General features: G+C 32.7%; 1 protein-coding gene across 6 annotated transcripts in view; it reads right to left on the bottom strand.

Annotated features, from left to right (window-relative positions):
- The window catches only part of ZNF236 (zinc finger protein 236), a 226,146-nt gene that overhangs the window by 13,597 nt on the left and 199,400 nt on the right, over positions 1-13,149 (bottom strand). For all 6 annotated transcript variants that reach the window (XR_004230997.1, XM_031946721.1, XM_031946717.1 and 3 more), the window contains one exon: positions 7,672-7,869. Coding sequence is in view for 5 of the 6 variants with exons in the window: in XM_031946721.1 (XP_031802581.1) it covers positions 7,672-7,869 (198 nt within the window). In the remaining variant the exon portion in view is untranslated. The remainder of the gene's footprint in view (positions 1-7,671; positions 7,870-13,149) is intronic.

The following is a 13,149-nucleotide window of genomic DNA, read 5'->3' as shown; positions in this document are numbered from 1 at the left end:
CTAGAATTTGAAGTTTTACAGTGAGGCACTGAGAGGGCTAGAGACTTATACATGGTCACACAGCTAGGATGTGTCAGTAGCAAGATTTTTAATGCAGATATCATTGACTCCAAAGAAAATTCTATGATCTACAATGGCATCATCTCATGTATCATGCACTTAACAAATGTTGAACTGAAGCACTGGAAACTGCTAAATAGAGAAAGCTTTGTGGAAGAAGTATGCCATACTTGGTATATGTTGAATTTGAAGTAGAAATTGAATTGGATTCTGAATTATGGTTAAGATTTGGATAGAAAGGTGAAGAGGATTCCAAGTGGTATGGCATGAACAAATGCTTCAAGTAAAGACTGAGCATAAAGTCTTTGACAGAACTGAGAGCTATGACTAGGCAGTGATGGAGATGCATCAGTAAGCTGTAACCAAACTCATGTGATTAATAACAGATCTAGAAAACTGAAATAAAAATGGAAAATGCATTAAAAGTAAGAAGTAGTCATTACACTGGATTATGTTATTGGGACCCTAGGAATAAGTAAAAAGCATAACAATTTTTTAGGGAAAGTAAAGAATCCCTAGCTCTCAGCTTTTGTAGCACTGAGATAGTGCAGTGATTAGAGCACTGGAACAGGAGTCAGGAAGACAAGTTCAAATCCAGCCTCTGATATTTCCTAGCTGTATGATCTTTGGCAAGTCATATAACATGTATGCTTGAGTTTCCTCAACTGAAAACTGAGGATAATAATAATAATAATAATAATAATATCTATCTCAACAGGGTTGTTGTTTGCAAAATGAAGGGCCCAGTACATGGTAGGTGCTTAAAAAAATGCTCATTTCCTCCCTTATTCTCTCACTTCCAATGTTCAATCATTTGCCAAGACATCACATCTAACTATACAATATCTCTGACATCTGTCCTGTTCTCTCTACCAACATAGCTATTACTTAATTCTACTTACCATGACTATTTCAAAAGCCTCCTAATACGTCTCCTTCTGGTCTCTGAAATTCTTTACCCACCACCAAAATAATTTTACTTAGACACAGATCTGATTAGTCATTACTCTATTCAAAATCTTCAGTGGCTCTTTTAGACAATACCTTTAGTATAAAATATAACCTTGCTATTGTGGCTTTTAAAACCCTCCATAAACTGGTGCCAATTTAACTTTCTAGACTTATTTCATAGGGAGCAAGAGCAAACTTCACCCTTCAAGCCTTTCTACATTTCAGCCAAACTATATTATTAGCTATTATATAACATTCAATTTCCAACAGTCACGTCATGCCTCTGAATACACACCCTTTTTCTTTCTGTGGTTTCCTTCAAGGTGCCTTTAATGATTTCTTCCAGTTATTAGAGTTCTCTCCTTTAAATTACACACTTATTTCCTTAGTTTAATGCAAACTCCTCTAGGGCATGGGTTCTTTCATTATTATCTTAGCAGTTGCTTTTGGTTGAACAATTCTCTCTTAATTGCCAAATCTGATAGGTTTTCTCTACAACCTTCCACACTATTAACCACCCCACCCCTGTTAGACACTCTCTCCTTTCTGGAAGTTTATGACACTGTCCTCTTTTGATTCTTCTCCTACCTAACCTACCTAGTCTAACTTATTAGACTTTTCTGCTGCCTCGTCAATCTGATCAGAACTCCTTAGTATGAGTGTGCCTCTAGACTCTGTCTTGGTTCTAATTCTTTTCTCTCTTCACATCCACATCCCTTAAGTTTATTATATTTCTATGTAGATAATGCCAAAATATACATAGCTGGCCACTGTATCTCTTTCCCCAGAGCTCCAGTCCAGTATGACCAACAGACTAATTTAAATTAACATTTCTAATTGGACGTCTCAAAGGACTCAATATCAATATCAACTTCTACTCTTTACTCTCCCTGTCCCCATAGTTTTTTTTCACATTTCTCCCCTTTTCTACTGTCATTTTACAACATCATTCATGACCTTATCACTTTTAACTTGGATTATTCCAACAGCCACTTAATTGGTCTTCTTGCCTCATGTTTCTCCCTTTTCCAATCTATCCTCCAAATAACAACCTAATATAACTTCCCTAGCATAAATATGTCCATGCCACTCCCCTATAAAGTTCACTGCTCTCTATAATCCTCTAGGATAAAACAGAAATTACTGTTTGGTTTTTAAAGCTCTTCATAAAATATCCTTAGCTTACAATTCAGTCTTTTTATATATTATTCATCTTCATGTACTCTATAGTTGAGCCAAACTGGTTTTCCTATCGTTCCTTACTTGCAACATTTCAGAATTTCCTATCTCCATGTATTTTGTACTAGGTTGTTTCCTAATTCTGGAATCTATTTCCTCTTCACCCTGTCTCTTAAAAATCTATAGCTGAGGTCAACTTTCATGTTTTACATGAAACCTTTCCTGATCACTCTAGCTTCTACTTCCTTCTCTCTCTCTCACTACTACCTTCTCCTCCAAGTTTATTTATTTTGCATACAAAATGTATATGAACAGTTTCTCTGGATATAATGTGAGCTCCTTTGAGGACAAAGACTTTCATCTTAATCCTTCTATCTCCAATATGTAGTATGTATGTAGTGTGACTACTTTATGTAATGTCTGGGATATAGAAGGCACTTAATACTTGGTGAGACACACACACACATATACACACACTGCACTTAATACTTTCCAAATGCATTTCCATATGCAAAGTAAAACAGAAAAAAGATAACTATAAGTGAAATTTGTATCTATATAGTTTGCTACTTAAAACAAGTTATAATAAATTTCACATTACTTTCAAAGCTGTCTTGTATGTATGTGTCTCCTTATATGTCTCCTTTCTCTTCTGTTCATTTTCTTTTAAATGCTTCAATGACCCTTCCTCTTTCTTTTTTTCCTCTTGGAAACATCCCTAGCCTTCTCCCCAAGAAATCCCCTGACCTATAACTTGAAAAAAATAAAAACAAATAAGCAGAGAAAAACAAAATAAACCCTGCAATGGCCACATCTGAAAATGGTTAATACATACTTGGGGACTGCTTGACTGAAATGAATTTTGGCATGAATGTACAAATACCATTACAAGAGTAAAGGCAGAGGAGCCAGTTAAAAGGCTACTATAGTAGTACAGGTAAGTTAACTAGGATACTTCTACTAGTAAAGAAAAGGAAGACATGGATACAAGATAGACTGTAGAAACAGAATTAAATGGACTTTAAGGACTGATTCGAAATGTGTGATAAGGAAGATAGAGTGGGATTAAAAATGAATAAATATGATGTTTTTAATCTGGGAAGATGGGAGAATTACAGTGCAATTAATAGAGGAAGGAAGCCAGATGAAAGAGATTCAGGGTAAGAGATGATAAATTTAATTCTGGACATAAGAATTGGTGGGACCTCTGGTTGGTGTTTTAGGAAGGCAACTGAAAATACCTGTGTGATACTTCTGAAGAAAAAGCTGGGAAGAGTAGCGACACTGAGTAATAAGTATAATAAGTAATAAGTAATAATACTATCAGTACTATTCTTTGGAGCAGTGTCATGTACATATATTTTTGAGGTACATATGTACTTAAAATCACAAGTATCAGATTTGAAAGATTACTTTGGCATCTAAACCTCTATTATCTGAGGAACAGTATTTATTAAATCTCATCATATACACTGTGTGAGGTATTATATATAGCCTTTAGGGAATTTATGTACCAAAGCTGCCCCAAACTAGGCTTGTTAGAAAAGATTCACAGAATTTTATAATTCAAAGTTATATTTCCTCATGTCACAACAAACAGAACTAAAATTGTTTCAACTTGATCAGATTATTTCTACTAAAGATAAATAGACAATGTTTTATAAAAGTATTTGGAAAGTTAAAAATTAATTTAACTTCAAGTTAATCAGCTTTACAAAACAATAATAACAATTTACATGCTGGTATATTGTGCTTTGCAAAGTACTTTATATGTGTTTCCTCATTTAATTCTCATATAATTCAATAATTATAAATTCTCATTTAAGTTTCACAATCTTGTGAGAAAGGGGCTATTATTTTCCCTATTTTAAGGAAGAAACTGAGATTAAGGAGATAAGAGGCAAGATTCTAGGGACCAGCACTGTTCAAAAAAAAACAGAGCCCCCCAAAAAATAAAAGATCTAACCTAAGAAGTTCAAAAGAGCATCTTTATCTTGAACACTGATGCATGAATAACAATTTCTAAAAGTAAATAATGAGATTCAATAATGGCTTCTACAGAAAAAACAATGTTAAGATTTGTAAAGTCAAAGATAACAAACTATCTGACTATATTTAGTGCCAGTTAACCTAATGCCAGTAGCCATCAATTGTTCAAATGTCAATAATAATAAATCAATCCCCCAATAAAAAAGATGTTATTTTAGAAAGGAAATCAATCTGGAATATCATTTTTTTTAGGCTAGTGAATTAGGATTAGCAGAGCTTATCAAAAGCTACCTACCAAAGTCTTGGGATGCTTACTATGACAAAGAAAAATTCCCTAGTGAGAACTACATTCTATCTTCTTTGTACCTAATATATTTTCATTTTTATATTAAAAGTTATAAATGACTGACATGTAATTTTGCCACATTAAGCATTAAAAATGATTTTAAGTTACACCATTAAGCATATCAAAATCTAATTTTTTCACTGTTGTCTCTTTCTTGACCCCTAATGAAAAAGTCCCAAATCATTCTTATTTTGTTCTTAATTGCATATTACTGTTACTGTGATGAAATGATCCTAAGAAGCAAAAGGGCAGACAAATCTCCAAAGGGTAAAGAATAGAGCGTGCAAACCTTCCAGTCCCAAAGGAAAATGGACTTACAAATGAAATGCATCTCCCTGCCCCTTGATTATTTAGTTCAGATAAGGATCCCATGAAGTATTGAGGTAGTGGGAAGGCCAAAGGAAACAAACAATTGCCTAACTTTGAGGTATCATTAACCTTTGGAGGCCTAAAAAGGGAAGTGTCTTTTTTCACTAAGCATTGTGTTGGGAAGCAAAGAATAGCATTTTAGTAGGGCTTAACCAGGAGTGAATGCGAAGTATGCCACAGGAAGACTAAGCTTAGATGAATGGAAGATGCAGAAGAAAAGACCTTCTTAGGAGTTATCCCCTACCATCCAAACTGAAGGTTGTAGAAGAACTTATAAGGTTAAAAAATGGAAGAATCAATAACAAATAAGACTAGGGAAAATAAAGCTAGGTAGGAAAGAATAAGAATCTATGCAACCTTTCAAGTGATTACTCCTTTTACCTATCATTGTAGCCCCCACACCATATGCTATTTTGTGCTTTACAATGCTTCACAGTAAAATCCCTATAAAAAACATATGGCGGTATATGACATTTACTGGAGAACAGAAGAATTAACAAGACTTTGCAGATACTGTCAAAAGGAGACCTCAACTTCATTCTGTCTGCTGAACACAAACTCCCAATACTGCTATTGTTGCCCCCAAGTCAAATCACCCAGAACCACTTGTCATCATGTTTATTGATATCACCATTGATCATGAGCTCCAGAACTGGATTACTTTCAGGATATTCGCAGACAAGTTTCCAAAGACAGCAAAAAAACTTCTATGCACTGAGAATCAATCCCTTTGTTTGCAAGGGCTCCTGCTTTTCCAGAATCACTGCAGAGTTTAATAACCAAGGTGATGATTTCACATGTTATAATGGCACTGGTATCAAGTCCATCCACAGGGGAAAAATGTTCTGATGAGAACTGCAATCTGAATCACATTGACTTTGCAATTTTTGTACCCAACAGAAACAATTCCCAGTTTTTCATCTATTTTGCTAATATTTATCTGTTGGTCAGTAAGCATGTAGTTTTTGGCCAAGTTGAAAGAAAGTTAAACAGTATGGAAGCCATGGAATGCTTCCATTCCCAGGATGGCAATACCAGAAAGAAAATTACTATTGAATGTGAACAATTTTTCTGTTTTTTTTTTTTTTTTTTTGGGGGGGGGGAATCTTTTGTTTTTGGTCTTTCCCATTAAATCATTCCTGATTTGGGAAACAGTTCCCTTTTCTGATTTGGGAAATAGCTAAGAAAAGCAGTGAATGCAATAGCATTATAGTATAATTTAAAGGAGGCAAAAAGTAAGTACCTTTGCCTTTTGGTCCTTACAGGTGGAATGCTTTGCCTTCTACTTTCTTCACATGCATACTATCCTCCCAGCTGGAGGATCATCAGGGCAGGAAGAATTCTAAATTTTTAAAAAATCAACCTCTGTATTTAAGCACAGTAGAGTTCACAGTAGGTTAAAATATCTATTACTTCTCACTGCCTTTCCCCTTCTCTATTTCCTGAGCCACCACACCAGTACTTCATGATCTCTTCATGAACTATTACAATAGCCAAATTGGTTTCCTAGTTAGAATTCTCTCTAATCTATACACATTGTTGCCAAATCAACAAAACACACATTTCTCTCTTCTAACGCATACACTATACATCACTTCCCACATCAAGAAGCTTCAGTTAATTGTTCTCGATTGCCTCTAAAATAAAATATAAACTGCCTTGTTTTGACATCTAAAGCCTGTGATGGTCTGGTTCCATCCAGTCTTCAAAACTTATTTCACATTACTGTCTCATGCATTTTATTGTAGCTAAACTACCATTTATTATTTCAGTAGAAGACATTCTTTTTCCCATCTTCATGTCTTTGAATTCTTTCTTTCCTGAAAGGTTTTTCCTACTTGCCTCCACTATTTTGAATCTCTAGTTCCCTTGAAGGTTCAATATAGACACCACCTTTATATAAAAACTTTTCTGTTCTCTCTGAAGTGTTTGTTAGTACTCTTCCTCTCCCAGAAATTTATATATGCTATATGTATATATGTTATTATCTTGTAAATGCCCATGAAAATAAAGGGACTATTTCTTTTGTCTTTGACTCCTATGTAGCTCTAATCTAGTGTCTTCAACACTAAATTTAAAATGCATACTGAAGTGTAATAAATAAATTTGAATCTCTTTGTTTTTGTACCAAATATGAGAGGATTATTTATTGTTATTTTGAAGAGCAAGTATTCTTCCTCTTCATAAACCCCTACAATCCAATTTCATGGTGGTATTATATAAGAAAGGAGTGAATCTTTTAACCAATATTTTATAAAGTGAATTTTGGGGCCTTTTAAAAATCGATTCTTCAAGCCAAAAGATACAATGATGGAATCAGGTAGTGTTGAGAATGGGAGCATAAAAGCAGCACTCATTGAAGGATCAGATACCTACATTTATAATATGTGATACAACAATTATCTAATATATAGTTATATTCTTAAAAGATTCAAAGGCTCAATCAGAAAAAGTTGGGGATCCAATAAAGACTAATTTCACTGACAAATTATGTTTCCAGTAACATTTATTAAACCAGAAAAGCATAAGTATTTCTTAAATGTTTATAGAATTTGTATTTTTAAGTGTTGGTGATAATTATTTTTCAAAGCATTTGAGACCACTGATTTCTTCTAGTAGGGTTTAATAACATTTCTTTTTAGGAAAAGAAAGAAGGATTTCCAAGTCCTAACAAAACCCACAATTGCTTGTAATCAAAATCAATTATTTTGATAAAATAATGGTTGTTTAAAAGCCCAATAATTATGACATTTAACGATTCTAAAAGAAAAAATTACCTTTAGATGTGTTGCCCGTTTGAAGGCTTTACTACAGATGGGGCAAACATGGATCCTCTCTTTGCCATGAACTTCTTTGCTATGATGCATTAACATGGTTACAGATGAGAAAGTGCGATTACATTCAAAACACTGGTGTACTCGACCTTCTTTTTCAGACTGAGTGCTTTTATTCAGGTCTGGTGAAACATCAGTCACCTGGAAAAAATAAGAAAATTATTTTATATTTTTAATAAAAATTTTTATTCCTTCTATATAAGTTGCATACAGGTCATTAAAAGCAATGACATGCATGTCACTATTTCCTTACCCCCATTTTTATATTTAAATAATTTTATTGATGTATATAACAACAAAAACATCCATCCATACCTTAAACACTCATCCAAGCTGCATGTTTTGTTGACCTAACAACTTTCACAAAAAACATGTATAAATTCAATTTAAAGTGTTCCCTAAGGAAATAAAGAACACATAGCTGAAAGAATATTCAATAACTGTGGGTTAGACCACGCCACTATAATAAAAAAGGGCATAGTAATAAAATTAATTTACATATTTTATTATGACATTAATCAAATTAAGAAGGGGTACTTAATAAAATTAGAATATCAAGGGAAGTGATGAAAAGAAGTAGAGATAGAGGGCAACCTATGTTATAAAGAGTAGTCATCAAAATCATGTGGTATTGGTTAAAAAATAGGAGATAGATCAATGGAACTACATTGCACAAGGAAGAATCAAAAATAACAGAACCCAACAACCCAGTAATTAATAAAACAGAAAACATAAATTGCCAAGGAAAAAACTTCTTGTTTGATTAAAACAACAACAACTACTACTACTATGAAAAGTGAAAATCAGTCTGGAGAAAGTGAAAATCAGAAAGGAGGCTTAGAATATTTTATATCACACTTGCAAATAGTTCTCAAAAAAATTGCAAGTATTCACAATCACATGAAAGAATGTTCCGAGCAAGAGAAGAGCAAATCAGAGGCTTTACTCACACCCTATAAATTAGGGAAAATGACCCAAACCAATAGTTCACAATAGAGGAGTTGTGATGGACACTGTTGGTGGAGCTGTGAAATGATATCACCATTTTGGAAAGTAATTTGGAATCAAAGAAATAAAGTGACTTAACATGTCCATATCCTTTGAACCAGAAACTATCATTGAGTTCATATTTCAAGGAAACCACTGATAAGAAGATGTATATTCAACAATATTTATAGGAGAGTTTTTTGTGATAGTTAAGAATTGGAAACAGTCTATTCTCATCAACTGAAGAATGATAAAACAAACTGTGATCTATGAATGTAAAGAAATATTGCTAGGCTGTAAAGGAAGGATTCAGATAATAAATATAGAAAAGCAAGAAAAGAACTGTATGACCTGAGAGAATAATGAGCCAAGAAAATAATAAACATAAAAACTACAATAATGCAAATGGATCAAAAGCAATCAAAATCAAATCAAAGTAGATGTAACATATAAAAATCAAGAAGGACTAAAACGAAGAGAGACACTCCCAACCTACCCACCCCCTTTTATGGAGCTGCAAGTTTGACAAATATTATACATTACAAATGTTTTCAGACTTTCTCAAACTATTCATTAGTTGTACTGTTTTTCCTCTCTAAAAAATCACTATTTGTAATAAGGAATGGCTTTACAGGAGGAAAAGGGAAAGATACTTGGTTTAACTATGAAAATTTAAGAAACAGAAGATACCAATAAAAACTTATTAAAAAAAAAAAAAAGAATCACTGGCCTTACCTGAAAACTTTTTTTTTTTTTAAAAGAATTTATCTGAAAACTCTTGATTTTTTAAAAAAATCATAAATGAAAACTGCCAAGAATCATTAGTACTAGAAGGCAAGGTAAAGATTAAATTCACTGATCAGCTCCTGAAATCATCCAAGAATGTTACAATCAAAACTGAAAGCAGAGAAAAAAAAAAAAAAATACCAGAAGCATCCAAAAAGGTGTACTGTTTCTATATTAAAAAATATATATATAATCAATGGGGCAGCTGGGTGGTGCAGTGGATAGAGCACCAGCTTTGAAGTCAGGAGGACCTGAGTTAGAATCTGACCTCAGATACTTAATACTTCCTACCTATGTGACCCTGGGCATGTCACTTAACCCCAACTGCCTCAGCCAAAAAACCTCAAAAGCACCCGCTATAATCAAAATCATATAAGACCTGGTAGCTTCTACTTAAAATGACAAGGTATCTTAGAATACTTTATTCCAAAAGGCAAAAGATAGAAGCTTATAATAAAAAATGACTTACCCTACAAAGCTGAGTATAATACTATTTGGAAAAATAAATCGACGACTTTAATGTAATAAAATGACTTTCAAACATTTTAAATAAAAAACCCAGTAGAGTAGGAATCTCAACATAGAAACAGAAGAGTTGAGGGAAACTTAGATTAGTGTTTTTGTTTTGGCACTTTTGGAAGTGATGATAAAATGATGAAGTACTACCTTTTTTGGGAGAAAGAAGAAGCTAGAACTCCTTCAGAACTCATATCTTCAAAGGATATTGAGAAGATTAATTAAGAAAAATAGAGGTCCTGGAGATAGAATGGCTCTCTTCTTTTTCTAAGGGCATTTGGGGGGAAAGAGAAGGGTAAAAGGAATATATTAGCGTCATAAGGAAGGTTGTCTCATTATTGGGGTATCTGAAGAAATATGCATATGTAGAAGAAAGGGATGAGAAGAATAAGTATCAAATATACCTAATTTATGAACAAACAGATACATGTAAACAGTTGATACAAAAATATATCAAATACAACATGGAAACGAGCAAATATAAAGAGGTTAAGAAACTAAACATGATACCACTGATGTTACTACTACTCAAAAAAGTTTTAGAAAGACTATATTGACGACGACAACAATGATAATATTTGCATGGAATTCTTAAGATTTGCAAAGCTCTTTACATATTAGTTATCTCTGTTATCCCAATTCTGTGAGACAGGAGCTAATTCATATTTCCATTTTACAGAGGCTATTGTTCTGTCTTTATTCTTGTGATCATTTTTGCTACTACTATTCTAACTTCCTCAATTACTTTTAACTTAGCCCATGGTAGTTATTCCAGGTTGCTTTAATATTCATTTCAATATGAATTGCCTCCAATTCATGGCTTCTAGTAGTCAAATAATTCCATGTCCTTGTTAACTATTTTAAATAAGATCTGTTCTCTTATCTTACCTTTAACCACATACTGTTCAAATAGTCCCACTTTTTAAAAGAACTATGTGACTTAATAATCTCAAATTCTGAAACTCAATTTTCTGATCAGAACACTTTAATCCTTCCTCTGGGTCACCTAAATCACAGCAAAGCAGAAATATATTAAAAAAAAATTCTTTTCTATGCTGATGATATTTTTTATTATTTTCAAGCAGGAATTAAACTTGGCTGCTAAATTGTTATAACTAAAAAAACTCTGTATGAAGCAGATATCTAAAATTTAAATAAGTAGTTCTAAAAGCCCTGAGGCAGCTAAGTGGATAGAATGTCAGCCTTAGAGTCAAGTAAGACTTCTCTTTGAGTTCAACTCTGGCTCCAGATGCTTATTAGTTATGTGACTCTGAACAAATCATTTAATCCTGTTTGTCTCAGTTTCCTCAACTGTAAAATGAGCTGGAGAAGAAAACAGCAAACCATTCCAGTATCTTTGGCAAGAAAATTTCCAAAGAGATTGTTGTACACAACTGAATAACAATTAAACACCAAGAACAAAAGGCCCATTTGATAGCAAATCATTTTGCTACTTGGAGCTACAATTTTGCTGTTAACTCAATTAAGATGGTCTCTTTAGAAGGCAGTTTTGCTCAAAACTCATCTTTTATACAAATTATAGATTCTTCTTTGGTCAATATGGCTAGTTGTTAACACTTGCCCTTATAATTTGGAGTGTTTCACACCATTTTTTCTATGTATTGTGACATAAACAAAACAAACTAGGAGTTAACTATCTGAAAGGTTACAAATGTCTTTTACCTTAGTTATTTTCATGAAATGAATTCTATCATCACATCAGTGAATTAAAAAATAAAAGAAAATAAAGTTTATTTATAAAGTGATAAGAGCATTTCATATCTGGTCTTTTTCAATAGCCTTCCTCCTTGTCTTCCTGCCTCAAGTCTTTTCACTCGAGTCCATCTTCCACTCTCCTTGACCAAACTCATCTTCTTCCTAAAACACCGCTCTGACAATGTCACTGCTCTGGTCAATAAATTCCAATTAAATTTCAATGTCTACCTTTTCCTTCCAAGATCAATTATAAAATCTTCATCTGGTTTCTGAAGTACTTTATTTCCTGGTTCCTTCATACCTTTATATTCTTTTAACCCTTATTCTCCTCCATGTACTCTATAATCCAATGGAATTGACCTCCTTTTCATTTTGTATACATTTAAGTTTATACTTGTCTTTCTCATATGATTGATTTTTCTATTTGTTTCTGGTCATTGTAAAGGTCTTACTTTTTTGTCATTAGTCCTTGATTTTTATTTCTGTATTTCTATTTGGTTTTTTACTTAATTTCTTTTCCCAAAACAGAAGTTTTTCCAAGCAGAAAATTTTTTGCAAATGATGATGTTGATGCTTTTTAAAAGTATGAAACTTATAAAATGCTTCTTTTTCAAATACAAGATTATAATGAAAATTTACAATGAAGCAATATATACATTTTTACAGTTTGTACTTATTATGTTTTCAAAAAAAATCATTTGATTATGACAAAGCAAGTATTTTTTACCCCTAAGGGAATATGTCCTATAATCAGAACCAGGTAATTTCATAATGTGCTTTTGGAATAATTGATTCTTCTGAAGAAAATTTTAAGGAGGCTCACAACATCTTTTTTAGTACCTTTATCTCAGTACAATAAAATTATTTGTCTTCTATAATCATTATTCTTTTTGCCCCTATTTGTCTTTATGGTTTTAATTAAAAGGAAAAAAATTTGGTAGATGTAATTTATTGATGGTTGAAGACTTTACAAGAATTCTTTTAGAAATGCCCCCAATTCAAGATCAGTTTTCCTTGAATTTCATATATTTCATATGCCTAATAATGAGTCTTAACTATACTAAAATATCTCTTATCTTTTAAGTTTTTATAACTGAAATAAATTTTTATTACATAATTATTTCTTAATATTATAATTTAGGATGTCTGCTTCTGTTATATTCTACCTAAGTAATTTCTTTCTACTATTACTTTCTGAACAAAACCAGGGCATAATTATTCCCTTCTTTTATTTATAAAGATTCTTCAAGCAGAAAGTCAAGTTGATGGGCTTTTATTAAACACCTCTTAAGTGTCAGGCACTGAGCTAAGTATTATAGATGCAGAGGCAAAAAAGCATTTCCCTTTCTTCAGGGATCTCAGTCTAACATTCAAACAATTATGCATCTTGAAAACAAGATATAGGAATGATAAACT

Source organism: Sarcophilus harrisii, chromosome 1 (genome assembly GCF_902635505.1).
Source record: "Sarcophilus harrisii chromosome 1, mSarHar1.11, whole genome shotgun sequence".
Taxonomy (NCBI): domain Eukaryota; kingdom Metazoa; phylum Chordata; class Mammalia; order Dasyuromorphia; family Dasyuridae; genus Sarcophilus; species Sarcophilus harrisii.
Note: the sequence above shows the minus strand (reverse complement) of the source record. Positions and strands in the feature narration are given on the sequence as shown.